We start from the raw sequence: 26994 nt of genomic DNA, 5'->3' as shown, positions 1-26994 counted from the left end.
CAGTCCGTTTATCAAACTCAGCGCAGACTAAATTAGAACGATGTTCGAGCGCTGCTCGGACGGAGACGGGCGGAATTTGTAGCTGAGATGACGAGGAGCCGCAGAAGTTACCGAAAGAGCATAGCATTGCGCCAGAAAGGGGGCGGAGCGTGTCGACATGGGTTTTGTGTTCTCATTAATGCCGATTGGAGCCGAGGCGATAATTACCCGTCTGCTGCAGAGTCAAGTGACCCGGGTCTGCTGCAGAGTCAAGTGACCCGGGTCTGCTGCAGAGTCAAGTGACCCGGGTCTGCTACAGAGTCATGTGACCCGGGTCTGCTGCAGAGTCAAGTGACCCGGGTCTGAATGCCGTTTGTAACCTTTCCCACGAAGTAAAAAATCCGGGAGTTAGCAGGTTTTTTGACCAGTGGGAAAACGGTTTTAGGAGCAGCTGATGAACTGTGAATAATTACTGCAGAACGTTTGTGTGAAACAGGACGAGATGTGAGCTCATCCTTTTCTTTTCAGAAACAATTCTTTGTTTATGTTGGCGTTTCGCTTTTTGATGATTTACACTTATTCACACCTAACTTGTTATTACAGATCGTTCTTCTACCTGATGGCAAACCACTGTTCCTTTAACTCTGGTTGTTCTAATGATTACTATGCACACTTCAAACTTTACGTTTTCCTCAGATAAAAGACACACTGTATATTTATTTAGAAACGTGTTCTTCAGACGACCTGCTGACCCCCCATGACGCTGCGGTGACCCCGCGTGAAGCGTTGGTGACCCCGCGTGAAGCGTTGGTGATGTCATGTAACAGAGAATCAGAGGCAGCACTACAGAGGAATGGTTTAATGTTGAAATGACAGGACCTGCAGCTGCTCAGAGCTCAAACATGATCTCAAACATGGTTTCTGACCCAGGCTTCTTCTTCTTCACTTTAATCTCTTTGGGACGTCCAGCAGACAGTCCCGTGTGTTTAAGGACACTCTGCTGGTGGTTTTAAGGCTTCACAGTGTCGGGATGGAGGAGGAGGAAACTGATGACCAGTGCTCCCCGTCCATCTGGCAGTTGGCCTGACTGGTTTGTGGTTCATCCGGTGACGTTAGATTCCATATTTCTCCTTCAACTGTCCGACCAGTGTGATGTACTCGGTCATGGCGTCCTCTTTGCTCTTTCCTGAACACAAGAAGATTAATGGATAAAAGTTTCTACTTCAAACAGACCCTTGCTCCTTGTTTCCTGCAGTGTGTAGACTGAGGACGGTGATATTAATAATAAATATGCAAGTAAACATGCAGCTGTATCAGCGACTCCCTAAATTAAAATTCATCAAAATACAGCGGGGACACTGAACGCTGTAACAACGTGTTGTCACTCGCTGTGTCCTCTAAACAACACGAGCTTCCTGAGCTCCACCTCAGTCACAAACACTCGAGCTGGCAGAAAGTTCATTCCCTTCGTCCTTCTCTCGGCTGTTTCCCTGACTCACCGTAAACAGCCTCCTGTGATCAGCCTCTCACGTGTATGCATTTCCATTCACGAGGTGCTTTGCATCGACCATTTATGGTGTAGTGTGGGCGTGTAGAGGGCGGAACAAGAGGCTCATTCATGTGCGCACATTTCCAGGTGGACAGTGATTTATAAAGGGAACATAACGTTTTATAAATCTGAATTATTTTAGGTCATTTCCGTGTTTTCTCCGTACGTACAGTTTTAGTTTCAGTCTTTAATAAATGAGACCCCTGGAACATATTGCTAACATGAACAAACACTTATCCCCCCTCTGCAGGACCTGCCGCAACACAAACATGGATCCTCTGCTGAACTTTAACCTTCTGTAGCAACAAGACGGACTGTTATGTTTTCAAAGCCTGACCCTGAAATCGTCCCTTTCACACTCAAGCTGGAGCTGAATGTAGTTTCAGTCAGAGGAGGTCTGTCTGTTTATTAAATATAAAAACTGGACGTGTACCTTTCTGCTTCTCCCAGGCGTCCCATTTAGCTTTCCCAGTGAAGTCAAACATCCCAGGACGAGCTGCAGGGAGACAGAAGACAGAATGAGCTGCAGCAAAGTGAATCAAACTTATGTACTGAAACACTGAACTACATATCAGGTCAGAAAGGTGAAGGGAGAACAGGAGCTGCTCTCTTCAGGTAAATCTAAAAGGGAAACTCTCTGGATGCCTTCACCAAAGAACATCTAGTGGTTCCTATTGTAGAAGCCTTAAAGAACAGGCTGTTGTTAATGCAGGGCTTTAAACAGCCATCGTGTGTAACACACTATCTGCTTCCCACGTCTTCTGCTCAGACCCTGCCCAACAATATAACGCTAAGTCATCTAACTTCTTTATACCCGACATCACTACACTGCCAAATGGTAACCTGTGACCCTCACTGAACATCTGACTTCTGGGCGGTTTGGATGACGCTCTGAGAACTTCAGACTGAATGTCTGAATGCAGCCATGTTTACAGTTAAACAACCTGTGGTGTTACTGTCTCACCTGTGTTGACGTCTCCTACGGAGGCCTGTTTGAACAGAGAGTAAACCTGCAGCATCTCCTCGTCAGCTGGCTTCGCCTTCAGCTGCTTCACTTCATCTGCTGCTGTATCGAATTTCGCCTGGAGAGGAGAGGACGGGCTCAGAGCAATGCTGATGAAGTACTCTGTATACGGCAGAGGTATATTAAAGGAACATTTCCCATCATTATGATAAACAGATCCCACACTGGGAACCTGTGGAATTAAAGCAGCAGACCATCAAAGGGAACACACACTGTTAATATAGACTAACACTAAAAGATATAAATGTTTACAGCTATCATACATGTACAACTTTGACAGAAAATCTGAAGGCTGTGTGCCACTTAGACAGATTACCCTGAAGGCAATCGAGATCCTACTGTGCATCTACACTGAGGAAAGGTGGAGCGTCTGCTAGCTGCAGAAGGTTCAAAGTTCATTTATTGATTAACAACACAAAGAAACCTTTAGTGATACACACAAACTGTTATTAGAGGGCTCTCAGACGGTGAGTGGGGAGTTGAATGGTTCAGCTGAAAAGAGGCAAAGTACAAAACCCCCTTTGATTCACTTTGACCCCCCCTGCACAGATCAAACCCCCGCTAGCTGTGCCGCTCGGTGCCAACTGGGCCAGAGGGGAGGACGGGCCTACAAAGCTCCAGTAAAAAGATCTGTTCAAGGTTTCATGTTACAGGTGATCCTGTTCATATGCCTTTTACCAGAGAAGCCACACACTGCAGGACACAAAGCAACACACACTGCAGGACACAAAGCAACACACACTGCAGGACACAAAGCAACACACACTGCAGGACACAAAGCAACACACACTGCAGGACACAAAGCAACACACACTGCAGGACACAAAGCAACACACACACTGCAGGACACAAAGCCACACACTGCAGGACACAAAGCAACACACACTGCAGGACACAAAGCCACACACTGCAGGACACAAAGCCACACACACTGCAGGACACAAAGCAACACACACACTGCAGGACACAAAGCCACACACTGCAGGACACAAAGCAACACACACTGCAGGACACAAAGCCACACACTGCAGGACACAAAGCCACACACACTGCAGGACACAAAGCAACACACACTGCAGAGAGGAGCAGCGTCAGAGCGTTTCAACATCTGAGATTACAACAGAAAACAATCAGATTAATAGGAGCAAAGATCAGGCAAATAGTGTCGATATGAGTGTTTCCCCTCCCTCAGGCTGTCACATGCTGCAGGTCAAAGGTCACGAAGGATCTGAGTAACGCCATTCTAACAAGGACTCTTCCACCTGCACCTCACGAACAGGTATTTACAGAAAACAAAGCTAGCTAATGGTACATGCTATATTATTATACTTATTAAACATCAGAGTTATAGTACCCAGACTCTTCTGTTTAGTAGTCACGTGGTGACTTAACACAACATCCGAGCCTAGCTGTCACAGCATTGAGGCTAGCTGACCCAGCTAACACAAGCTAACGGTCTCTCTCTCGCTCATATAACGGAACGCAGCGGGATAAAAACTCACTCTTTAACACTTTAAGGTTGTTAATTCATTCCAAACTCACCTGGAGGTCAGCCATGTCTGGTTCCTGGTCCGTAAAGAAAAGCTAGCCGCTCCCTGCACACAGACTGCTAGCTGGACGGTGAAGAAGAAGGGGCGAAGTCCGCTCTCCCTCCCGGAATACAGCTACAGCGGAACCGGGTCGGACACGCCCACTCCGAAACGCTATTGGCTGACCCAGAGACAGACGTACAATCACGCCCTCATTGGTTGGCGTGACAACTGCTACCAATCAGCTCTCTACAACTAAATCATTTTGTTACGAACCATAGTATAGGCTTTCCAAAATAAAAGCATAGATAAAAGAACGATAGACTGTACTTCAAAGTTTCTGCCTTTAGAAACTAACTTGTCGAGAGACTGTTAGCAGTAGTACACTGTAACATTGACTTTGTTAAACAGAAACAACATCAACAGAGCTTCAGCTGTCACAACACTTTATTCAATATGTTTTAAAACATGAAAAATAAGTCACAATCACCAGAAGAAGCACATGATGACAGATAGAAATAAAAGGCACACCAGTGTGGTGGATAATAAGCTTCCGTTTTAAAAACAAACCCTACAAATTAAAAGCCTGCAGTGTAAACATGGCCGCACCGGTCTTGGGCTCCTGAGTGTTTATGCCATGCTTGACCTTTGACCTCCCAAATCCTGTCCATCCCAAATCCTCTTCAGACCTAAAATTCTGTAGTCACCAAACAGTTTTAGGATTTGCTTTAAAGAGACCGTAGTCTTCCCCCCTGAAGAAAGCCACCTCCGTTTCATTGGCTGCAACAAAAACACAAAGATGTCATCGTGTTAGTTAAACTGTTTTAAAATGTACCTGCAGCTGCAGTAAACTCTGAATACTAGACTGATTTATAGACTAACTCCATAACTAGTCCATAATTCCAATCACCACAGGACATGTTAAACTCATAGAAATATTAATACTACTTTCTTTAATCACCGTTACAAACATGTGCCTCCATGAATTTGGGGGACATTTGTATAAAACTTTGCATCTATAATTACATTTCCATTTGATGACATGATGCAAACGGAGCAATGTGTCGAGGTTCTGATAATCTCACTTTAATCCCTGGGAAGCAGAGAGCAGCAGAAAGACTGAGCAGCACAGATTTCTAGATACAACCTTTAAACGACCACAGTGTGGGCCAGGTGAACGCTGCCTGCAGCCACACTGATAAATGAAGTCAGACTGTGGACGTCTGAAGGCTGTTTGAGCAACGCGATGACCAACTCTTACCAACACCAGCGGCTCTCAGGGTTTGGTCATCTTGCAGAATGAGCTCTTCATCGTCATCCAAACTCATCACCAGCTCGTTAGTCTGGAAACAAACAAGTGTAAACTGACATGGAACAAATGTATTGAGAGCCACTGTAGTCCCCTAAATTATATACTATACTACAATATATACTATACTATAATATATATATATATATATATATATATATATATATATATATAAGCTTGTGCTGACCTTGAAGTATGAGGCTAATGTAGGTGTTAGAGATTACTTCCCACTCTTTACATGGAAATCACAAGCTTTGACTTCAGGGGTACCTCAGGGCACTGTGACAGTGTTAATGACAGAGCCATTCCTCCGTCCTCTTATCATTGTGTGAGACTTTATATCAGCATCTTACATCACCATGGAAACGTCAGTGTGACTCTGAGATCAAACAGTGATTATCCGTACAATGCTTTAATTTAACTGTCAGATGATGACTGGAGGTTGGTGATGCTGCTGGTCAATAAAAATAGGACTCTTGTGACCGATGTTCGTCTGACAGATGAGGAGGACATTTGGGATTATTTAGTCACAGCTGAGCACAGAGGTGCTCTCATTGATTAGAGCAGATCTAGGATACAGATACATACCTTTGCTCCGTGTGCTTGGTGAACAATCTTCATCGTGTCTGAAAACACAAGAGGGTGGAACATTTTAGTTGCTTTCAGATGTCGGTCATCATCATCATCAGCTGATCACTGAGGATTTCTGTTTTGATGTAGAAAATGTCAGAAGATGTCAAATAGATTCAGTTTACTGTCATACAAGAGACACAAAGCAGAAAATATTCACAGTTAACAAAGAGAATAAACTGATATTAAAATAGATATTAGTTATTTACTTGACAGCTGATCGATTATTAGATGCAGCTATTAACAGGATCTGACTCTCAGACCATCTAGCCATTGAGGCTCTGCAGATAAAACTACAAACACATCATTTCCGCAGATAAAACTACAAAACAGAGGTAATATAGACAGGGTTAGGGCCAGACATACCGTACGCATATTTCCTGAACGGAGGAGGAAGTCCTGCTCTTGTTGCGATATCTGACGAAATTAAAAGGTTTAGTTGACTTCTGTTAAATATTATTACGGCCATCAAACAGCCTGTGTTTAACAAAGACTCACCGTCTCGGACCAGCTGGATGAAGTCCTGCACTGTCTGATCCACATCGACTCCGTGAAACACGACCGGTCTGAAGTTTCTGTGCTCGAAGGACCGAACCAGCCGGACGGTGACCACCGCTGCGGAGGACATGACCCGCCAACGGAACGTCTGTACCCGGATAAATGTAAGCTCTGTGTCCCGCTGTCTGTCCGTCTAACAGCTCAGAAGTTTAGCGTGTGTGTGTTTAGAACCAGCGGGGTATCTCAGCAGGCCACAATAGTCGAGAATTTTCACAAGTCTTGATGAATCGATAACAGAGCACTTCCTCTTCGTCGTCTTCTTCGATTTTATTTGCAGGTAGCGAACCCCCGTAGAGGCTAAATATCGCCACCTAGTGTGCCGGAGTATGTAGAACATGGTGAAAATATTACTTTACAAAAACCTGCGCCATGATCCACAAATATTAATAATTTAAATGAAGTAATTAAGTAACTTATAGTGTTACTAATAAAAACAAATACCAACCAATCAGAACAAAGGTCAGGATTCTACATATTTACAACTTCAAAGTTATCAATCAACATTTGCTATTGAAAGGCATCACAACAGGCCTACATATATTGACCTCAATAAACATATTCACTATACCTCATGCTGTTAACCTTTGCACTCTGTAGTTACTATTTGCACAGCTCCGTCCCTTTAAACGGACATTTATATTGTTCATGTTTTATTTGATCAGAACTTTATATTCTGTGTCCTACAGGTACAACAGTCCCTCTCTTTGCCTTCTGCAGTGTTGATTAGAGTGAACACCACACATTCACAGTCCCTTTAACATGTCTGTGTCTCAGGTGTCACTAATGTGACCAAATGTCCCTGGTCTGCAGTATTTGTCCTGGTCTCCTGACAGTGATGCTCTTGGCTGATGTTTCTGAAGTTCTAGACTACACTCATAAAAAACTTTTCTAAAAACAAATTGAAAAATCTTTCTTTTAAAAGTCATTAAGGTTTTATCTCTTCATCTGTGTCTGTGTAAAAAGATAAAAGTTGCAGTCATGAATGAATGTCCATCTGACTCCTCTCAGAGCTCAGAGGAGGTGACGGAGCAGCAGAGTTCAGAAGCCTTTCTGCATCACTAGATGTCACCAAAGTTTCTGGGAGGATCCACTCCAGTCGACCCCGGCTCTGGGTCATGTTTGGGTCTCTGTCTTCTGCTCTCCCAGCCCCTGCGGATCTTTGTCAGTCTAAACGTCAGACACGGCAAAGCCAGGAGGATCCGTCCCACCAGGACCGAACAGGGCAGGATGAGGGCCAGCAGGAACACCGGGGGGAGGAAGTACGGGTAAGACGAGGGGAAGAAGGCCAAGTCCCATCCGAAGAACAGAGTGTGTGCGACAGAGAGAGTTAAAGCAGCATACCCAAGACCTGACTGGAGACACAGAAACACAGAGAGGTCAGTATAATATGAATAAAAGCATCATGTAGGTTCAGTTATATTTTTACCAACAAAACACACTCAGAGTCAAATCCTCACACAGGTATGAGCTTAAATAAATGACACCGACATCTGCAATAATCTCACGTGTGATGAACTCCACGACGACTGGCTCATCACATACACGCTGACATATTATGGGATATTTACAACATAGACTGTATACAAAGAGTGGATGTATGAGAGGAGTTTGAGATTTTGTCCGTCACCATCTGGAGCCAGAAGTGACCATATTTGCACGACAGAGTGGAGCTGGAGAGGAGCGAGGGGTAAAAAGGCTAGCTGTTATGCTAACATCAGAGCTAATTTGGTTAGCAAGGCTTAATTTAGGCAAAAAAACCTGTTTAAAACGTACTGACTGAAACAATAAACAAGTGTCTGTGGCAGCGACCTGTCAGTCACAGGTAGCCCCGCCCTAAACCCTCCCCTCTTCCTGCTCTGTGTGACTCTCAATGGGAGCATCAGAGACTAAATGAACATCACGCTGTGTTGAAGAAGACGTGAAACTAGAGACTGAGACCATAAACTCATTAGGAACATGTTTACTGAGGGAATACATCAGGAGAGGAGGAGGAGCATGTTCTCATAGACATCACACTTTTGGGTTCGCCCCCTGCTGGACATTAGAGAGAATGCAGTCCTCAGACACTCACCAAACACCTTCATGCTTAATGATCTGCTGACCTGAACAAATGTAAACTCTCTCCAGGTGAGGGCGTTTCCCACAGAGGGCAGAGAGGTGATGGCCAGCAGAGTGAGGACTCCAAATCCCAGAATTCCACTGGACAGGTAGAGGTCAGATCTCCAAACCTGCTGCTCCACCCAGGAGTTCTGTACGCCACCTTTAACCTGCACGTGACGGAGAACATCAGAAGAGCCAGACTAACAGAAATGTTATGTACACACGGGTCCATGTGTTACACCTGTACACCTGTACACCTGCACACCTGCACACCTGTTGGTACGCTGCGTTGAGCAGTGTGTACCCTGCAGCCCTCCGCAGGGTCAGACACATACTGTACACAGCGTGCAGCACAGCACACAGGAAGCTCAGCAGGCCCAGCTGCTTCCTGCTGCACAGCCAGAGGTCCAGCCAGACAGGAAACATCTGATACTTGGTTCCTCTGCCGAGCTGGAGGACGGCCGCCAGCAGACCTGAGGACAGATCAGCACATGTACATCAGCTGACTCAGCCTCTGTTCTCCGCCTGCAGTGGACACCTGGCCTCATGCCGACTGCTTGTGAAGAGTAGGAGTGGGTCACGTGATTGTCCTGGTCCTAATGACTGAATAATAAAGGAGCTGGAAATCTTTAACTTTGACCTGGTTGGAAACATTTAGGGCTCGGCTAAGAAACACATATCTAATATGTAAAACTCAGCAGCCACAGGAAACCAGCCACGATAAACCTGGTTTAACAGATGTGCCTGGTTTAGGCAGCATTCCTTTGTTTGACTCGTCTTCATCTGACAAAAGCTGAAATGTTTAGCATACAGGGCCGACACAGAGTTAGCATACAGGCTAGCATAGCAAGCAGCAAATGTCTCCAGTGTTAAATGTGTTATAGGCCTCTTGTTAGAGCATTAGCATGAGCTAGTTTCTTAAAGCTATTATGTTAATTTGAATGTCAAAGAGCGAAGGGCTCCTCCAGCCTGAAACACTCAACCTTTATATCCCACAACGCGTGACACGTTCGGACCAGGTCAGGGGGGTGGATAGTGTTTGACCAAAATGTAACAGAGAGCAGCTGATGATGTCAGACTGATGCTCTCTCTCTTTAGCACCCCTCCTAAGAAAAACACCTGTCTCTTTAGCTGCTAAAGGCCCAGGTGCATCGCACTTCACAGTAACTGTAGTTCTAACTGGAATGCTAATTTTTGCTGGTGAAAGTGTACATGTGTTGGTGTTAGTTCATGCTGTCAGATGTCAGTCCTGTAAAATAGAGCTCATACACAAACAGAGTACCTGGCAGGTAGACGAGAGCGAGTGTAACCAGAGCGACAGACGGCAGCGTCTCGTTCACGGTCACCAGGGGGAGCTGGTAGAACTTGTTCTCTCCTTTATCCAGGTAAGGCAGCAAAATGTGTCTCACAAAGATGTAACCATAGAAGAAGAGGAAGAGGAGGAAGGTGGTCAGGACCGGCCCCCCCCAGGAGGGGAAGAGGGTGAGGGAGGCTTCTTCGATGTGTCTAGACGCACATAGACCCCCCAGATCCACGGGGCTGAAGCCCAAACGGCGAGCCAGCTGGAGGACCGAGGCTTTAGAGGCGGAGCAGTCGCTGCTGATGAGGACCTGGTGGAAGATGGAGGACAGAAGAAGAAGAAGAAAAATAGTTTGAGAAATGATCCAAGAAACAAAAAGTTCTCGTTAAAGATAAAAAACAAACTCAAAACGTTGATTTGAAAAACTTCTTGTTGACCTGTTTTAAAGCCCAGAACCTAGGAGAGAGACCTGCTTACCTTTCAGCGCTGCTGCACCTATCCCCACACAATGTTACATTCAGTCCCATACAGGTGTCATCTCACCTGCCTGCTCCCATCGTGAGCTCCGACCTGCAGCGCCCACGCAGACACCACGTTGAACCCCTTCACCACGCTGCTCTTCGGGAACATCTCAGCCAGCCTCTCTGCGTTCGACCGCCCCCCACCGCTCAGACTCGCCGCGTTGCTCACGTCCACCAGCACCTTCCCGACCAGCGGCTCCCGCAGCCCAAGCAGGGTGGGGTAGTGTTCAGGGTAGACTGCTGCGAACACCACCCTGTCTGCTGCCTCCACCGCCTCCCTCTGGGACCGCAGCTCCACCCCGTCAGGAAAGAGACCCCTTAAAACACGCCCCGGGTCCCGGCTCCCCACCACCACCCTGAAACCACAGGACACCAGCCGGATGGAGAGCGAGCGACAGAAGTCTCCAGAGCCGATGATGCTGATCACAGGGCTGCTCAGGGAGGGGGGTGGGGCTTCAGACTCTGAGGTGGCAGAGGAGGAAGTGGACAACAGGGGGGTCTTCATGTCGCTCTGCATGACGGCCTGCAGGGGGAGAAGAGGAGGGAGGATGGAGTTTAAAACGTCAATGTGAAGAACCAAGCACCAAACTTCACGGCTGTGAAATGAACCAAACAAGGAAGTTAAAACCCTGCAGTTCCTCTGGTGTCCACTTGAGGCTGTCTCCAGCAGTGAGTCAGTCCCCATAGAGCCCCATGTTAAACTTTACAGCAGAAATAAACATGTTTACAGCCTGGTACAAAAAACAGTTTGGGTCTCTATAGCTCATTTCTCTCTTCATGACAACTGTACGGGGAGAATCTTTATACAGCTCACCTGTTTACATTATATTAAGGCTTACAGTGATGCAGCATTAGGGGCGGGGCCTCTTTGAGTGAAGTCATGCCATTGTGAGTGTTTTATCCTTACATTAATGTGTGTAACAGTGTGTGTGTTTTCAAGTGTTCATATGTTGTTGTTTATCTGAGGAGCATCAGTGGTTTGTTAGCTGCTCAGTCAGAGGGACTATTTTCTTTTCAGTCTCCTCCGCCCGGCAGGTGTTGTTGGCAGGTAAAGAGAGAGAGAACTTTCTCTCAGTAAAGATAAAACTACTTTTCTTTTCTTTATTTTTGTTGGTTTGTTTTGTTTTGTTCCTCCTCTGATCATGAACTTTACTGAGGTCAGGTCTCTGGCGGACAGCGGGGCAGGATGTGATGTTACCTTAGGACTGCGGCTCGAGTCCTTTGGCAGATTTAACCATAACTTTATTTAAAACACTGAGTGTGTGAGCAGAGCAGATAGAACCCTATAAAGATAACAGCACACTACATTAAATACACCTGAAGGACAGAGTGTGTGCCTGTCAGACTTCCTTTAACAGAATAAACTACACTGCTGATGATGTAAACTCATGTGATCAAGTTTATTATAACATACGCGATGACTGGAGGCAAACAGACCTCTAAACTCAAGTCAAACCTGTCAAACTAAATGTTTTAACTTTTATGTGATTTAATGAAACAAGAAAATATTGAACCTGAAGTTTGTTGAGCAGCAGCAGCTGCAGTCACGTGACAGAGCAAATATCTAAAATATAAATACAAACAGACAGAAACATGACTGACCTGATTCACTCCGTGTTTCTTCAGATGTTAAGAAGCGCTCCGCTGTCCTCCTGCACCCCGAACAACACTTATTTAACCACCGGACTCTGCTTGTCACGTGTACAATAAGCTCCGCCCATTGCTGCCTTCAGGGGCTCCTGGTAAGTTCCGATATTTGGGCTTTCTATCTAGATAAGGGCCCATATCAGTTAAAAAGAAATATTGATTCACAGGATAAAAGGTTGACAGACATTTGACTTACGCTCGTCCATCCCTGGAGCTTAAGGCAGATCGATGCCTGCCAATGTTTAATAAAAGAGATCAAAAAGACAACAGTGTGATGCAGTAAAGTGGTGCAGCTCGCTATCCCTCAAAAACAAAGCTTTTCTAACAGTAAACGATGTTTTAACTGTTTGAATCGCACCGATAAAAACTCTTTGATATTAATTATATTTCATTGTTTTTCTGTTAAGTCCTTAAACTAATGTAAGTAAATCACTGCCTGTCTTCAGACAAGGCTACTGAAATCACGAGTCCAAACGGAAGTTACTTGGCGTTGGTGAGTAACATTAATACTTCTGATAGTCAGTGAAGGCATCACAGCTGACGGGGGAAGATAACGCCTGCGTACTGAGTTTGAACCAGCTGATAACAAAACAGTGACAGAGAGCTCAGGAGACACAGAGGAGACTCGTGTGGCGCTACATCATTATTTTACCGTTTAGTGTTAAAGAGTAAAAAGATAACGTACCTGTAGTGCTGCAGTTTGTCCACTGGGTGTCGCTGTTCTACTGAACTGTGTGAAGGACCGTTTCAAAAGCTTCTGATGTAATTCCGTCTTTTATAAAGTCTGCAGTGAATAAAGCAATGTGTCTAAAAATGTGACTATAAAAAGATGAATGACACAATATAATTAAAGAGCTTTCATTTATTTTAATGTATTTTTATTCATTGTCTATATGTGTAATAATCATTAATTTATGCTCATATTGACGTCTTCCTGAATATTTTAGTTTCTAATCTGATTCCTTGATACAAATAGTGACTGCAGCTGATCCCAGTGTTAACACACATTTTCACCCTGCTGGTGCAGTAAGAAGCTGAAGGCCTGTTCACTTTGACAGTTGAGGTCTTTACTGATAAAGTGATGAGAAATACAGTGCAGTATTTACAGTATTCACAGCAGTTAAGGCGACATTAAAGGGACAGTTCATGCATGTAGATTTAAGTTGCTGTACAACAAATTACACAAAAGGTTCACAAAGAGTTACAAAAAGATTTCTGTTAACAAACCTGAAAAGAAGTCACATAAAAAATAAAGCTCCTCGCCGTCAGAAAAGTACAAAATGTGAGGACAGGAAGTTCCCTTACAAAATAAGAGACATTAAAAAACAACAACACTGCTTCAGCAGGAAAGTCTCGATTCACCACATTTACACATTTACACGAGCGTCACATTTTAAACTCTCAGGTTAATTCAGATTCTCTCAGTTGCCAAAACAAAGATATAAATATGGAAAACGTTTAAAGTGCAGATTCTGTCGGGAAGCAGCCACTCGGGTTTTTATTGCTTTTCCCAAAAACACTGACGACGTGACGAGAAAACACACGAGGAGCGAGAAACACGGAGACAGATGTTAGACTCCCTTATTATCTAAACTATGAACACATTACTGTCGGACGTGACGGTCGCGATCGGACCTTTTCAGCAGCAGATTAAATCTAATTATTGAACATTATAATGATCTGTTGGAGCAAAGAGGTGTTACTACCTCAACAAGCTGCTCCTAGTGTCGAAACATGCAGATTCATTCTGTAATAATCATGTGTGATATCATTCAGCGTCTGATTGGCTGATGTGAGTGTTTTAATGTACAGTACATGAAGAGACAGAAGAACACATTAACTCAACATCAGGAAGTCCTCGTGATAAATCATCTGTACACAGACATCAATCAACTTTATCACAGGGGAAATGTTTGTTTTGGCAACTTTCAGATGGTCCAGTGGAGACGAGAATCTGTCAGAAGCTTTGGATAAAAAGCTGCATCTTTATGTACACAAAAACAGTTCACACAGGCCTGCTGGAGACTTCACTCCTCATGTCTCCGTTTAAAGAAGCTCCATCTGATCCCAGACCTGCTTAGACTTTAGCTTTAAAGGGGCAGCACGTAAGTATGTTCAAAATCCCATCTACAAATTCACCTATTTAAGGATAATGTTCACATGAACAGCACAGTGACTTCAGTGTTTTTAATTCGATTCTCTTCTTTGAAAAACACTCTCTACTTTTAATTCGCCCTCCGTTTAAAACGCTGCCAGCAGAGGGCAGAGATAATTACTAACTGCCCCTTTAAAGTCTTGGTTTGAGCCAAGTCTTGGTTTTGCATCACAACTTGATTCAAAGGCATGCACGCACGCACGCACGCACACGCACGCGCGCACACGCACGCACGCACACGCACACACGCACACACACACACACACACACACACACACACAGAGCAGGCTGCAGAAACGTGTCACCATGACTAACCTCTGATGTCTCAGCAGCAGTGAATGGACTCGTAGTGTTTGAGTCTTAAAGAGTTCCTGTCCTCCTCCTCCTCCTCCTCCTCCTCCTCCTCCTCCTCACACAGAAAAACCTCAAACACAACTCTGATATTTGCCGAGCGTCTGCAGTACGGAAGCTGCTGAAGATCAATATTTACATGTAAGTTAAGTTGGAAGCAGCGATGCAGAGGACGTGAGTGTGAGCTCGTAGTGGTCAGTGTGTTGTTTTTGCTCTGGGACTGTTTTTACATCAAAGGGTCATTCTGCCTTTTTTAGACCTGGGCTCTTTTTTTACACGTTGGCTCTAAATGACTCACAGGTACACAGTGTGTGAATGTCTCCAGTAGATGTGTTCATCCTGCAGCAGTGAAACAGTAGTAAGCTCAGCTCAATCAGCTGAAACACACTCTAACTGATTCAGAGCAGCAGCTCCTGTGTTCTGTGAGGTAAAATCTCTGTTTGTATCAATGGAGTCTGGTGTGTTTGCAGAGAGCGACGTCCGTTTGTGGTTAATAAAATCATCTTCCTCTGCTGAGGAAATCGCCGGAGCTTTTTTAACGTATTTTTTATTCAAACCTGTAAATATGTGAAAACAGGCCCCGGACTAAAAATATCAGAATAATCTTTTAACGCTTTGTGTGTTTTGGCACGTTAGCAAACTGAATCTCATACAGAAACAAACAAAGTGAAGAGAAACTGCTGACGTAAAGCCTTAAAATGTCCAGCTCAGGTGAGAGACTCACAGATTTACCTGGACGAACACAGACTCAGACGTGCAGGAGCTCCACAGACGCCTCAGTGAACGTTAGAAAACAGTTTTACCTAAAATATATTAGAGAAAATATTTTTGGGATATTTCTTATTTGAATGTTTACAACAACTCAAACACGTTCTCTCTCTTATCTTATAAATATCTTTAAATACAAATACCCTCCATGTTCACAATGCATGTTTTGGTTTAGATCACACAGTGCAGGAAGTCGTCACCTGAAGCCTCAGGAGGAACAGATCTACCTGATCATGTCAGACTGCACGAGAGAAACAGCTGAATGAAAACATCTGCGTCTAATTGAGAATTAAAGTCCAGATTTTTAAACTTGCTGTAACTGTTAGTGTACATCAGAGTGTCAGAGCCACGAGCCGCAGGCTTTTCAAAACAAAGTTTCATTTGAACATAACATTTATTTAATAATGTGCTCGTTTCTGTATTCAGCTCTCTGGTTACCTGCTGCTGCTCTAAATCTGAATGTATTATTTAGTTTGACTTAATGACAGAAAAGTCGCAGACTGTCATAACACGACTTTATTCTCTGAATATTTGGACTGATTTCAAATCCTGCTGGTTGTCCTCCTCGCTGTGGCTCTGACACTCTTTAATAGTTTTGGTTCAAACAGAGCGAAAGCAGAAAAAGAGCAGAAATAAAGGGACCCTGTCCTGAAGCCTTTAGTGAACAGTCTGTGTGAACCTGAACAGGTGAAATCAAACATCCTTTAAAACTGATTAAAAACGTGTGGTGAGAAATCGTCAGGCAGATGCTCCTCAGCAGTTTCCCGCCTCCTTAATCCTCCTCGAGTGTTTGAATTAGTAAAGACATCATTCTCTGACTGCTTCAGTTCCCTCAAACCATTTTGCATCCTTAAATCTAATAAGCACTGGTACTGAGAGGGATGCAGAATGAGCACAGCGTCCAGGTGTGTGTTTGTTTCACGTGTCGGTTTGTCCCTGCAGCTCACGTCACGAGGGTGTGTTGGGGGGGCCCTCATCCACCAGAGCCTGCACCGTGATGCCGACCTTCACCAGACCTTTCTCCTCCAGGATGTGGTGAGGGAGGCACAGTTTGTCCTGAGAGGGGAGGAGGGGGTGTGGAGGAGCAGGCGTGGAGGAGAGAGGAGAGACAAGGCAAGCACAGGTGAGTGTGGAAGAGGAGCAACACCTCTGTCTCATCGCTGCTCATTGTGAACACATGGACTCTGATGTAAGACAGGGTCACACACACACACACACACACACACACACACACACACACACACACACACACACACACACTCATCTGTGGATGAAGAAACATTCACATCCTGTGCTTCTGTAAAACCAAACTGACAGCTTTGATTCATGAAGACATAAAGAGTGAAATATTTACCTGTGACAGGTAGAGGAGAAGTAGCTTTAGGTTTAAATGGAAACACTCGCGTACACTACAAGTGCCCTGATTTCATGACTACAGGTATTTAGTTAGGTGAGACCTTTGGACCAGGTGGGGAGAGCCTTAGATTCATCAGGTCGATGCAGCTCTCATGGCTGTTTGTTCTTATGAAGCAGCAGTCAGAGCACTGTTAGCTTAGCTGAACGTACAGACTGTAAACAGGGTCCATCAGCTGCCCATGCTCAGTCTGAGGTTCAATCATTAACGCCTCACATCTCATTGGTTTAATCTGAAGAATTAAAAAGTGTCTGCTGGCTGAGGCATCGTATCTAACGTGCAGACATGTCACACATAAAGCTTCAGCTGGGTTCGATGCTCCCGTCAGGCCTGGACAGCGAGAAGAGACGGCATCCCTAAACTGCATTTATTCCCTCCGTCTGTAACACTGCCAGAGATCATACAAGTCATATAAATACTCCACTCACACAGGAAGTCCATTCACATCAGCACAACGTGTAAAAAGTCTGTGCAGAGAATGTGGCAACAAAAGCAGAAAACATTTAGTTAGAATAGAAATAAATAATCACATCCATATTAACATGATAAACTAAAGTCCACGTCCCTTTATACATCGAGAACTTCATGAGCTCATCGAGTGTCTGTAGCCCTTCAGATGCTCAACACCAACAGTCACGTTGCATATCAGGATACAGAAGTTTCAAAAACATCAAATTAACGTTTTTAATAATTCAGAAAAACTTTCTGATTTAAATAATCAATAACTTTTAAATACGGCCTCTGTTTGATCCTCAACACTTTATAATCACACATTTAAATACCTGTTAGCGCACCTGTTTCATGAGCTGCTCATGTTTTCGTTCAGGAGTCATGCGCTTCTGAGAGCAGCCAGGAAAACACGACTTCCTCAGCTGTCGTTAAACTACAAACGTGCAGGGAATCATCGTATACTCACAGCTTCACACTGCTGGAGCTAAAGCTAACACTGAGGCCCTTCACTTCCTGTTAGCTTCACTGATACGTTAGCATCAGTGATAAAACGGGGGGGGGCAGCAGTGCCACTTGGCGGCCATTTTGGAGGTCTTCACTTCAGACACGTCTATAAAGTAAAAAATCTTCTTTCTGACCGATAAATAATGATCACTGTTAGCTTGTTAGCTAGCTAACCATAGTATTTGTTCTGCTTACTATACACTGACTGGCTTTATTTCACTTACTAGCTAGCAAACCAAGGTATTCATATAGCTAACTCTTATTGAGTGATGACCACAGTGTGCTTAGCTAACAATCATGTGGATGACTTGAGCCGTGTCCCAATCCAGGGGCTGCAGCATTCGGAGGCCGTATTTGAAGGCCTATTGCCTCAAAGAAGCGCGTCGAAGGCTGTCCCAATTCAAAGGGTCCTTCAGACAAATGAAGGACCTCCTCCGTTTCCCCGTCCGCGAAGGATACACCCGATGGTCCACCGTATATACACCGTAGATGCACTGTGCGCCAATTGAAATGAAAAGGTAAGTAATACTAGCCCGCTAGCTGCCAATTGCTAGACGTCAGGAGCGGCGTTTGGTGACGTAAGGGTAGACCAGACCGTCTCATTTCAGTTCAGCTTTAATGTCTATGCAGGCTATGAATGGAGCATCCTCCGTGGACCACCTCCTTTGAAGGCTGCAGCCCGTGGATTGGGACACAGCTTAGTGTTCTATTACAAGCTAGCTAACCACAGTGTCTAATACGGTCACTTTAATTTTACTGTGTTAGTTTAGATTGTTAGCTAGCTAACCAAGCTATTCGTTTAGCTAACTATCATTGACTGATTCTGCTAAGAATGTTATACTTTGAGTTAGCTAGCCACAGTATGTTTAGTTTACCATCATTTGTCTGACTTAGCTTTATTGTTAGCTAGCTAACCACCGTGTGCTATAAGCTCACTGTTGTTAGCTTGTTAGCTAGGTAGGCAACATTTGCTCAGCTAACCGTCATCGTGTTGCAGTTTAGACACTTTTAGTTTTCTGAGGCAAAATATATTTGAAAAGAAAAACAAACAATGTTCTTCTTGTCTGTTAGCAAGAGAGCTAACAGATGGTTGTGTAACTTGCAGTCAAAAGTGAAAGAATAGTAGATAAAGGTGACTGAGATGTGCTAGCATTCCCCGGGCTAACTAGCTTATTACTGGTTAGCTCAGCAGGGACAACATCTTTCAGGAGACACTCGCTGTGTTTTCTCCTGACGATGACTCAGCCCTTCGATTTGTGTAAATCAACACTTTACATGTGATTCACATTTTTCTGACCCATGAAGCTTTTTAAATATAACTTTTCCTCTGAATGGTTTTTATTTATTGGACAGTTTCTGCCTCCTTCTCAAACTGAACCTCATGTCTATAAATGTGTGAAATAATGCAGATGTGTATCTTTCATGTGGCTTTGTAGTGAATAAACACATTTGTAATCATGGAACTAATTGAACTCACACCCACTTGTTCTAATTACAAACTATTGCCTCTTGTCAGTCGTCCACTAGACCTCCATGATGGTGCCAAATGGCTGCTGGGAGATTTGAGTCATCAAATCTAATGTAATATATGCTTTATGCTAAATACTGTAATCAATAAATAACTCAAAGATCTGAACACAAGGACAACATTTGTTTTGTCAAAGAGGAGATACTGAACGATGTTTGATGTTGTCGTTCTTCCATCATGGCGTTAATGGAGAGTTTTTAGACTCCACCCCCCATCCTCTGCTCAGATTGTCCCTGCTGTTCAGCACGTTGATAAGACATCAGTGATTCGTTCACCTGCTGCTCCGCTCAGCCTGTTTCTGTTACACGTTTCAGGGTCAGTTTATTGCAAAGACCAAAACATGTTTGGAGCTGATTTTTCCCAAACAGGCGACAAAAAGAGGAAATGATAGGAGGAGCAGAAAGTGAGGAGGAGGCTCATGCTGGAGCTGCATTCACGTCACATGGAGTAAAGATTTAGACTAATGACAACAAAGGAAGAAAACATGATGTTTCTGTGTGCTGTTTGGTTTGCGGTTACGAGGTTCTGTGTATCACAGATGTTAGGAACAAGTACAACCTCACATCTATCTCAGCTGTAGTTCCATGTGCAAACCACCAGAGGGCAGACCTGCAGTTATTTCATTGTCATCTTGTATCTTTGCTGTTTTGAGAAATAACTCCTAAATTCAAAATGGTGGCACGAAAAGAAGATGCTCCGAGACATCAGGGATAAATGTTTAAATCGTTTTTAATCTCAGAAATCAGGAAGCTGAAAAGATATTTTCTGACTTAATAAAATGTTAGAAATACTTTAGTTCAGATTTCAATCATATTTGGTGAATTTATTCATGTTAATGGTCTGTCGAAGACTCTGGTTTACTTTATATGTTTTAATTCAAATGAGATTATAATAAACACTTTAATAGTTTAACTAAACTGTGAGTGTGATTCATAACTCATGCTTACAGTCTGTATTTATGATGTCCACTGAAACGTTTGTCACTTAAAATACAATGTCTGAAAACAAGGAAATTATTCACTTGTTCCAAAGTAAATTAAACTATTTATACTTTTATTTTGATAAAGATTTGATTTGATGATTAATATAGAAGTGTTAAAAGATGCATCGTGTTTTCCTCTAATGACACGACTTACTGCAGTTTGAAACAGACCTTTAAAATAAATGTGTCCTCATCATTACCAAAATAATCAATATGGTTTTATTCTGTCTGTAAAGTAAAATAAACGTGTTTTTTCAGTCCTCAGATTTGTTGATTTACTTTAAGATTTGTGGATACGTTTATTTTTGATTTTCCAATATGACATGAATGCAGCAAGAAAAAAAGGAGGAGTGGCCTAGGCAGGAAGTGGGCGGGGCTGGCAGGTGACTGACAGGAGGTTGTCGTCTTGGCTATGTTAGCTCGCTCCAACTATAGGCCACGAAGAGCAGAAGGAGGCAGAGGACGTGCAGCAGGCTTGAGCCAATAAGGTCCCAGATTTGCCATGCGGGAGGCGGGGTTTGAGTGGTGACAGAAACCAATAAGGGAGTCTCTGACACCCCAGAGGAGGCGGGGTTTGGAGAAGAGATTGCCTCTTCCTGTTTCCTTTGCGGAGAGGTTGTATCCCGGGCAACCAGCGCCCGAACTGTGACGTGAACCGGCTGCAGGCGGCACTGGATGATGTCATAGGGCGAACAGAGGGAAGACTGGCGCCCCCATCAGGATGACAAGGGAAATAAATGAAGGAAGGGAAGGAGGGATAAAGAAGGGCAGAAGGGTGGGATAAAACAAGGAAGGAGGGAAGAAATAAAACAAGGAAGGGAGGAGGAAAAGGGAAAGATGGAGGGAATTTGATTGGGAGGTAGTAGGAAAAAAAGAAAATCAGGAAATGGAGATGATTTAAATAAAGGTGGAAGAAACAAAGAGATGGGAAAAAGAAGGGAAGAAAGGTGAAGGTATGGAATAGAAAAGGGTAAAAAAGGGTTAACCACAAAAGGAAAGGGAAAAAAGATGTTTCAATATTCTCCAAGAAAGAAAGTCGAGGAAGAACGGACAGATGGAGGAGATAGAGGTGAAGAGGAGACCATGTATGAGAACGAGGAGAAGAAAGAAAGGAGGAAGAGGAGGTGGAGGAAGAGGAGGTGCGATCCAGCCGGAAAGTAAACAGAGAAAGAAAAGGCAGGAGGTTAAACAATGGACACAGAGGTCAAAGGTCAAAGAAGAGAGCGTGTGAGCTGGTGAGGTGATGCGGGGGTGAGGAGGAGGCGGGTGGGGTTACCATGGCAAAGAGCAGGGCTGGTTACTGAGAGGATGGAGGAACAGGTGACCTCCCATCACTCCCAGTAAGCAGACCAGGATGAGCAGCGAGGTGCCGCTGCAGTCAGCCAACAGCACAGCAACGTTAGCAAGGAGCTACTAGTGTGTTAGCTAGCAGAGGCTATTAGCACGTTAGCTTGCAAAAGCATTGTCAGGAAAGCATTCAGGCTGCAGGGAGTTAGCAACATCCGCACAGAGGCCACAGACAGTCAGCAGCAGCAGCAGCAGCAGAGATGGAGGTCAAAGGTCAACCAGGAAATTCACATAAAAGAAAAATGATTAAAACTCTTTTTTTATTTACAGGGCTAAAACACATCTTTAAACGTGTAAAGTATAACAAAGAAATATGAATATAAAGTTAAAGATAAAACAAAACATTTAAAGCTCTAAAAGTTCTAAAAATGGACGTTGAGTTTTGTTTCTAGTGAAGCTAAGTGAAGCTAAGTGATGCTAAGTGATGGTAAGTGAAGCTAAGTGAAGCTAAGAGATGCTAAGAGATGCTAAGTGATGCTAAGTGAAGCTAAGTCATGCTAAGTGAAGCTAAGTGAAGCTAAGTGATGCTAAGTGAAGCTAAGTCATGCTAAGTGAAGCTAAGTGAAGCTAAGTCATGCTAAGTGAAGCTAAGTGATGCTAAGTGAAGCTAAGTCATGCTAAGTGAAGCTTAGTGAAGCTAAGTCATGCTAAGTGATGCTAAGTGAAGCTAAGTCATGCTAAGTGAAGCTAAGTGATGCTAAGTGAAGCTAAGTCATGCTAAGTGAAGCTAAATGAAGCTAAGTGAGGCTAAAAACTGTTGGTTTCCTGCTGCTGTTTTTCCCAGAATGCATCAATAATTCAGATTCAGGACAGATTGTTCAGCTGGTACACCTGAACTCAGTCTCTATGTCCTCATTATACACATCCAGTGTGAGCGCTGAGACACCTCACTGTAGTTTTAGAGGGTGAGAGCCACGAGATGAAAACCTGATCATCAATGAAACTCTCATAAAACCTTTGAAAGAAGATAAAACAGCAGAAACATCGACACAAGCTCTGACAAGAACAAAAGAGCAGATGTGTTCAGTGAACTCTCAGAAGAACACACACACACACACACACACACACACACACACACAGAGGAGCTGTCTGATCGACTCCCGTCATGATGGAGGAAGCAGGAAGCCAAAGGCAGCCATGATGATGATTCAGCTTTAAATGTCGACATTAACAAACTTCTTGAAAAGCGATGAGAACAAAAAACGAGGCAGGTAATAAAACCAAACCAGAGCTGGGAGAAGGCTGCTGACTCTCAGGTGTTTTAACAGGTACACACAGGGTCATGGCTTCAGCAGTCGCGTGCTACACTGTACTGTATACTGTAGTGTTATGTAGGTCACTGTCCTGTCGGGGATCAGCTCTGGTTTCAGGAGCATCATGTGACAGAGGCGTTAAAACATTATCAGCTTTTTCCCAGACCTGCTTCAGTGTCGTCAGTGTCCTGCAAAAAGTTTCCACCTGACCATGAGTCAGGAGATAACAGCTGATCCCGTCACATAAACGTTCTGCAGGACACTTTGACAGTTTTCTTCTGAAGCAAAAGAACACGTCGGTGAGGAAACATCTCTGATGAACTGGGGCTGTTTCAGGTTAAACTGCTGAAGCTGAAGAAGCAGAACTTCATATGAACTAGAATCATATCCAATCAATCAATCAATCATCTGCATCATAAGAACAAGAACCCTGGTTTACATCAGTCTGTTGATTTATCAGTTCAATGTGTCAATCCTTTACAACTGCGGCCTGCCCAGATTTCCCATAATGCTTTGGAGAAGTAAACAGGAAGTATAACAGCTCCTGATCATACTGCCACAGACACAGCTTACAGTGATCAGTGTGATTCTGACATGTTGTGGCTTTTCAGGAGAAGTAGATTTATTGATCATTACTGTGATGGACAGGAGGCAGTGGTGTCCTCAGGAGGTGTTCACACACTATGTGCAGCATGTCTGAGCTGAGACCTCAATGAGGAGGTGTCTTTGCTGCATTTGGGGAGCAACCCGTTTTAAAGTACCTCGATCACCCCTGAAACCTCTGAAGTAACTGATTAAGTGATAATCGATTCATCTGGTTGATTGGCAGGAACACGTGATTATAACAGCTCTGCAGAATCATGTGAGCAGAAACACGAACCCCCCAGTTCATCGAGGATGCTGTTATCAGAGCATGACAGGGTGGGGGTGGGAACCGTCTTACCTCTGCTACACCGATCTTTCTGCAGGCGTCCAGAAAGTTCTCCACATTTCTCCGACACTTGGCCATGCTGAGTTTGGGCTGAAAGTCACACAAAGGTATTCATGTTTTTATGAAACATCACACATCTGTACATCAGTGATCAGCAGCTTTCATTCAGACTGTACTTCAGAGGACCACAATTATTCAGCAAACTAAAGTGTGAGTCTGGGACACACCACTGCAGGCGAGGGGACGTGGATGCTGCCGACTGAGCGCGGGCGAATGTGATTGGCCAGATGGCAGAGCACGACGCCGTCCATCAGAGACGATCCGAGGTCTTCAGGGAGGACGACCTTCAGTCTACTCTCGATGCTCTGAGGAGGAAACAAGCATAGAGACAGCAGAGTGTGAGCGTGGGAGCAATGCCGACTGTAACTGGAGCTCACGGACACTCGAACACAAAGATAGTTAGGAGCACAGAACTGGGACACAACATGTCTGAGTCTGCGGTCACGTCCATACTCCTCCGGCTAAAAAGATCAGTGTTTCCCTTTAATGCACTGATGATGAGTGAACTGTTAGTGTTCTCACGTCTCTCAGCTGCTCCATGAGCTCCAGCTCCTCTCTCAGCTGCTCCATCTTTCTCCTCATGGTGAACTGAGGATCCACAGACTCCAGACTCTTGTGGCTCCGCAGGAACACTGCAGTACACACAAGAAGGAGGAGAAGAAGAAGGAGAAGGAGGAGGAGGAGAAGAAGGAGGAGGAGGAGGAGAAGAAGAGGGGAGGCAGCATTAGACTGAGACAGCAGCCGCTCAAACAGCCCGTCTCTGTGACAGCGATCACGAGGAGTTTCCTCTGGTGGATTTTCAGTCTGATTGTTCACTGACGTGTTCACATGACAAACGAGCCTGTAACAACTATAGATGTGATCCTGAACACAAACACACACACAGACATTCACAAAGAATTCAGTCTTAAATTGCTCTCAGTGTCTCTGAATGTCAGAATGACTGTTTAACCTGAAACAACAGAAACATGTACAGAGCGGTTTTTGGTGTTAAATATCTTTATTTACAGATTCTGCACAAAGATGCCGAACAATTCAGCGCGCGGACGAGAAGTCTTGGCTGGCTTTATGACCGCTGGCTACACGGGAAGCTCTGAAAAGATGGCCGTCAGTCCCAGAGGATATCTGGTCACGTGACAGCATGTTAACTGATCTTTGACAGCTGCACTTCTGCAGTGGATGATGATACCAGCAGATTCATCACAAAGTTCACAGTGATTTTTAAAGCATTACTTCCTTTCTGTAACTTTAACTCCTAGCTCTGCAGTCTGTGTCCAGTGTGCTTATGCTAACGAACATGCTAACTAACATGCTAAGTCCAGGGTGAGGTGGATGGTAACGATCCTGACATCATACAGCTTTATGCTGACTTACATGAATATGAGAAACTTACAAAATAAAAGCTGTACTGGACGGTAAGTCAGCCCATGTATAGTATCAGAAACGCTCATGTATGTATAGATCACTAAACTGCATGGTTACCAGTTCATCAGGCTAACACAACAGATCTGAAATAAACACTTCTTCATGAAGGAACCACAGAGAGCTCAGTCTGCTACACGAGGGCGAGTGAGGACAGCCTCAGCACGATGCAGAAAAGTTTAATTTCACTATAAATAACTGAGGAACACGTCCGTCCTCTTCAGATCTTCAGTGACACAGAAAAACTGTTGTGCCATTAAAGAAGGAGAACGCTTACATAAGCAAACATCCACATTCAGTCATGCATCAGAGCGCACAGAGTTTTAAGCTCCGGCTTTGTGAGCGGGCACTCATGTGGACAGAGATCATTGCTCCGGGATACACTGAACACTGACTGATCATCCAGTCATCCAACCATCCAACCATCCATCATCAAACCATCCATCATCCAACCATCCATCAACAAACCATCCATCATCAAACCATCCATCATCAAACCATCCACCATCCAACCATCCATCATCAAACCATCCATCATCCAACCAGCCATCTTCAAACCATCCATCATCCAACCATCCATCATCAAACCATCCATCATCCAACCATCCATCATCAAACCATCCATCATCCAACCATCCATCATCCAACCATCCATCATCAAACCAGCCAATATTCCAACCAGCCATCCATCATCAAACCATCCATCATCAAACCATCCATCCATCCAACCAGCCATCCATCATCAAACCATCCAACCATCCATCATCAAACCATCCATCATCAAACTATCCATCATCCAACCATCCATCCATCATCAAACCATCCATCATCAAACCATCCATCATCCAACCATCCATCATCCAACCATCCATTCAACCATCATCAAACCATCCATCATCCAACCAGCCATCCATCATCCAACCAGCCATCATCCAACCGGCCATCATCAAACCATCCATCATCAAACCATCCATCATCCAACCAGCCATCCATCATCAAACCATCCATCATCAAACCATCCATCCATCCAACCAGCCATCCATCATCAAACCATCCAACCATCCATCATCAAACCATCCATCATCAAACTATCCATCATCCAACCATCCATCCATCATCAAACCATCCATCATCAAACCATCCATCATCCAACCATCCATCATCCAACCATCCATTCAACCATCATCAAACCATCCATCATCCAACCAGCCATCCATCATCCAACCAGCCATCATCCAACCGGCCATCATCAAACCATCCATCATCAAACCATCCATCATCCAACCAGCCATCCATCATCCAACCATCCATCATCCAACCATCCAACAATCCATCATCCAACCATCCATCATCCAACCATCCATCATCCAACCATCCAACAATCCATCATCCAACCATCCATCATCCAACCATCCATCATCCAACCAGCCATCATCCAACCAGCCATCATCCAACCAGCCATCATCCAACTATCCAACCATCCATCATCAAACCATCCATCATCCAACTATCCATCATCAAACCATCCATCATCAAAGCATCCATCATCCAACCATCCATCATCAAACCATCCATCATCAAACCATCCATCATCCAACCAGCCATCCATCATCCAACCATCCATCATCCAACCAGCCATCCATCATCCAACCAGCCATCATCAAACCATCCATCATCAAACCA

The 26994-nt window shown here is 44.3% G+C and overlaps 4 protein-coding genes across 10 annotated transcripts in view; all 4 read right to left on the bottom strand.

Moving 5' to 3' along the window:
• Positions 1-823: 823 nt before the first annotated feature.
• On the bottom strand, positions 824-4214 carry dbi (diazepam binding inhibitor (GABA receptor modulator, acyl-CoA binding protein)). Its single transcript, XM_069680760.1, has 4 exons — positions 4095-4214; positions 2493-2610; positions 1962-2024; positions 824-1165 (listed from the first exon to the last, which is right to left on the bottom strand). The coding sequence occupies exons 1-4, from the start codon at positions 4107-4109 to the stop codon at positions 1092-1094; spliced, it is 270 nt and encodes an 89-aa protein (XP_069536861.1). The 5' UTR covers positions 4110-4214; the 3' UTR covers positions 824-1091.
• A 305-nt stretch (positions 4215-4519) lies between these two features.
• Positions 4520-6799, bottom strand: cunh2orf76 (chromosome unknown C2orf76 homolog). 2 transcript variants are annotated; one of them, XM_069680758.1, is made up of 5 exons: positions 6519-6796; positions 6387-6437; positions 5979-6016; positions 5343-5424; positions 4520-4861 (listed from the first exon to the last, which is right to left on the bottom strand). In XM_069680758.1, exons 1-5 carry the CDS (start codon positions 6646-6648, stop codon positions 4785-4787), a joined length of 378 nt encoding a protein of 125 aa, XP_069536859.1. In that variant the 5' UTR covers positions 6649-6796; the 3' UTR covers positions 4520-4784. The 2 variants fall into 2 exon arrangements, with proteins under 2 accessions (XP_069536859.1, XP_069536860.1); XM_069680759.1 differs by lacking the exon at positions 6387-6437 and having other exon boundaries at positions 6519-6799.
• Positions 6800-7576: 777 nt separating this feature from the next.
• On the bottom strand, positions 7577-12153 carry steap3 (STEAP family member 3, metalloreductase). Of its 3 annotated transcripts, none has more exons than XM_069680755.1 (6): positions 12102-12153; positions 10522-11022; positions 9961-10288; positions 8952-9151; positions 8681-8845; positions 7577-7930 (listed from the first exon to the last, which is right to left on the bottom strand). In XM_069680755.1, exons 2-6 carry the CDS (start codon positions 11014-11016, stop codon positions 7637-7639), a joined length of 1482 nt encoding a protein of 493 aa, XP_069536856.1. In that variant the 5' UTR covers positions 11017-11022; positions 12102-12153; the 3' UTR covers positions 7577-7636. The 3 variants fall into 3 exon arrangements, with proteins under 3 accessions (XP_069536856.1, XP_069536857.1, XP_069536858.1); XM_069680757.1 differs by having other exon boundaries at positions 7831-7930; positions 8944-9151; XM_069680756.1 differs by lacking the exon at positions 12102-12153 and having other exon boundaries at positions 10522-11074.
• An 855-nt stretch (positions 12154-13008) lies between these two features.
• Positions 13009-26994, bottom strand: part of lrch1 (leucine-rich repeats and calponin homology (CH) domain containing 1) — a 61982-nt gene continuing 47996 nt past the window's right edge. For 2 of the 4 annotated variants that reach the window (XM_069680743.1, XM_069680744.1), the window contains 4 exons: positions 24412-24521; positions 24057-24194; positions 23842-23919; positions 13009-16476 (listed from right to left, as the gene is read on the bottom strand). In XM_069680743.1, the coding sequence (XP_069536844.1) occupies positions 16369-16476; positions 23842-23919; positions 24057-24194; positions 24412-24521 (434 nt within the window). In that variant the 3' untranslated portion in view covers positions 13009-16368. Of the gene's footprint in view, positions 16477-17187; positions 21003-23841; positions 23920-24056; positions 24195-24411; positions 24522-26994 lie in introns of those variants that run through there. The other 2 variants (XM_069680741.1, XM_069680742.1) reach the window with 1 other exon arrangement.

This window comes from Semicossyphus pulcher, unplaced genomic scaffold, assembly GCF_022749685.1.
Source record: "Semicossyphus pulcher isolate SPU_LCO1_2020_fin unplaced genomic scaffold, fSemPul1.0.p SCAF_41, whole genome shotgun sequence".
In the NCBI taxonomy this organism is placed as follows: Eukaryota; Metazoa; Chordata; class Actinopteri; order Labriformes; family Labridae; genus Semicossyphus; species Semicossyphus pulcher.
Note: the sequence above shows the minus strand (reverse complement) of the source record. Positions and strands in the feature narration are given on the sequence as shown.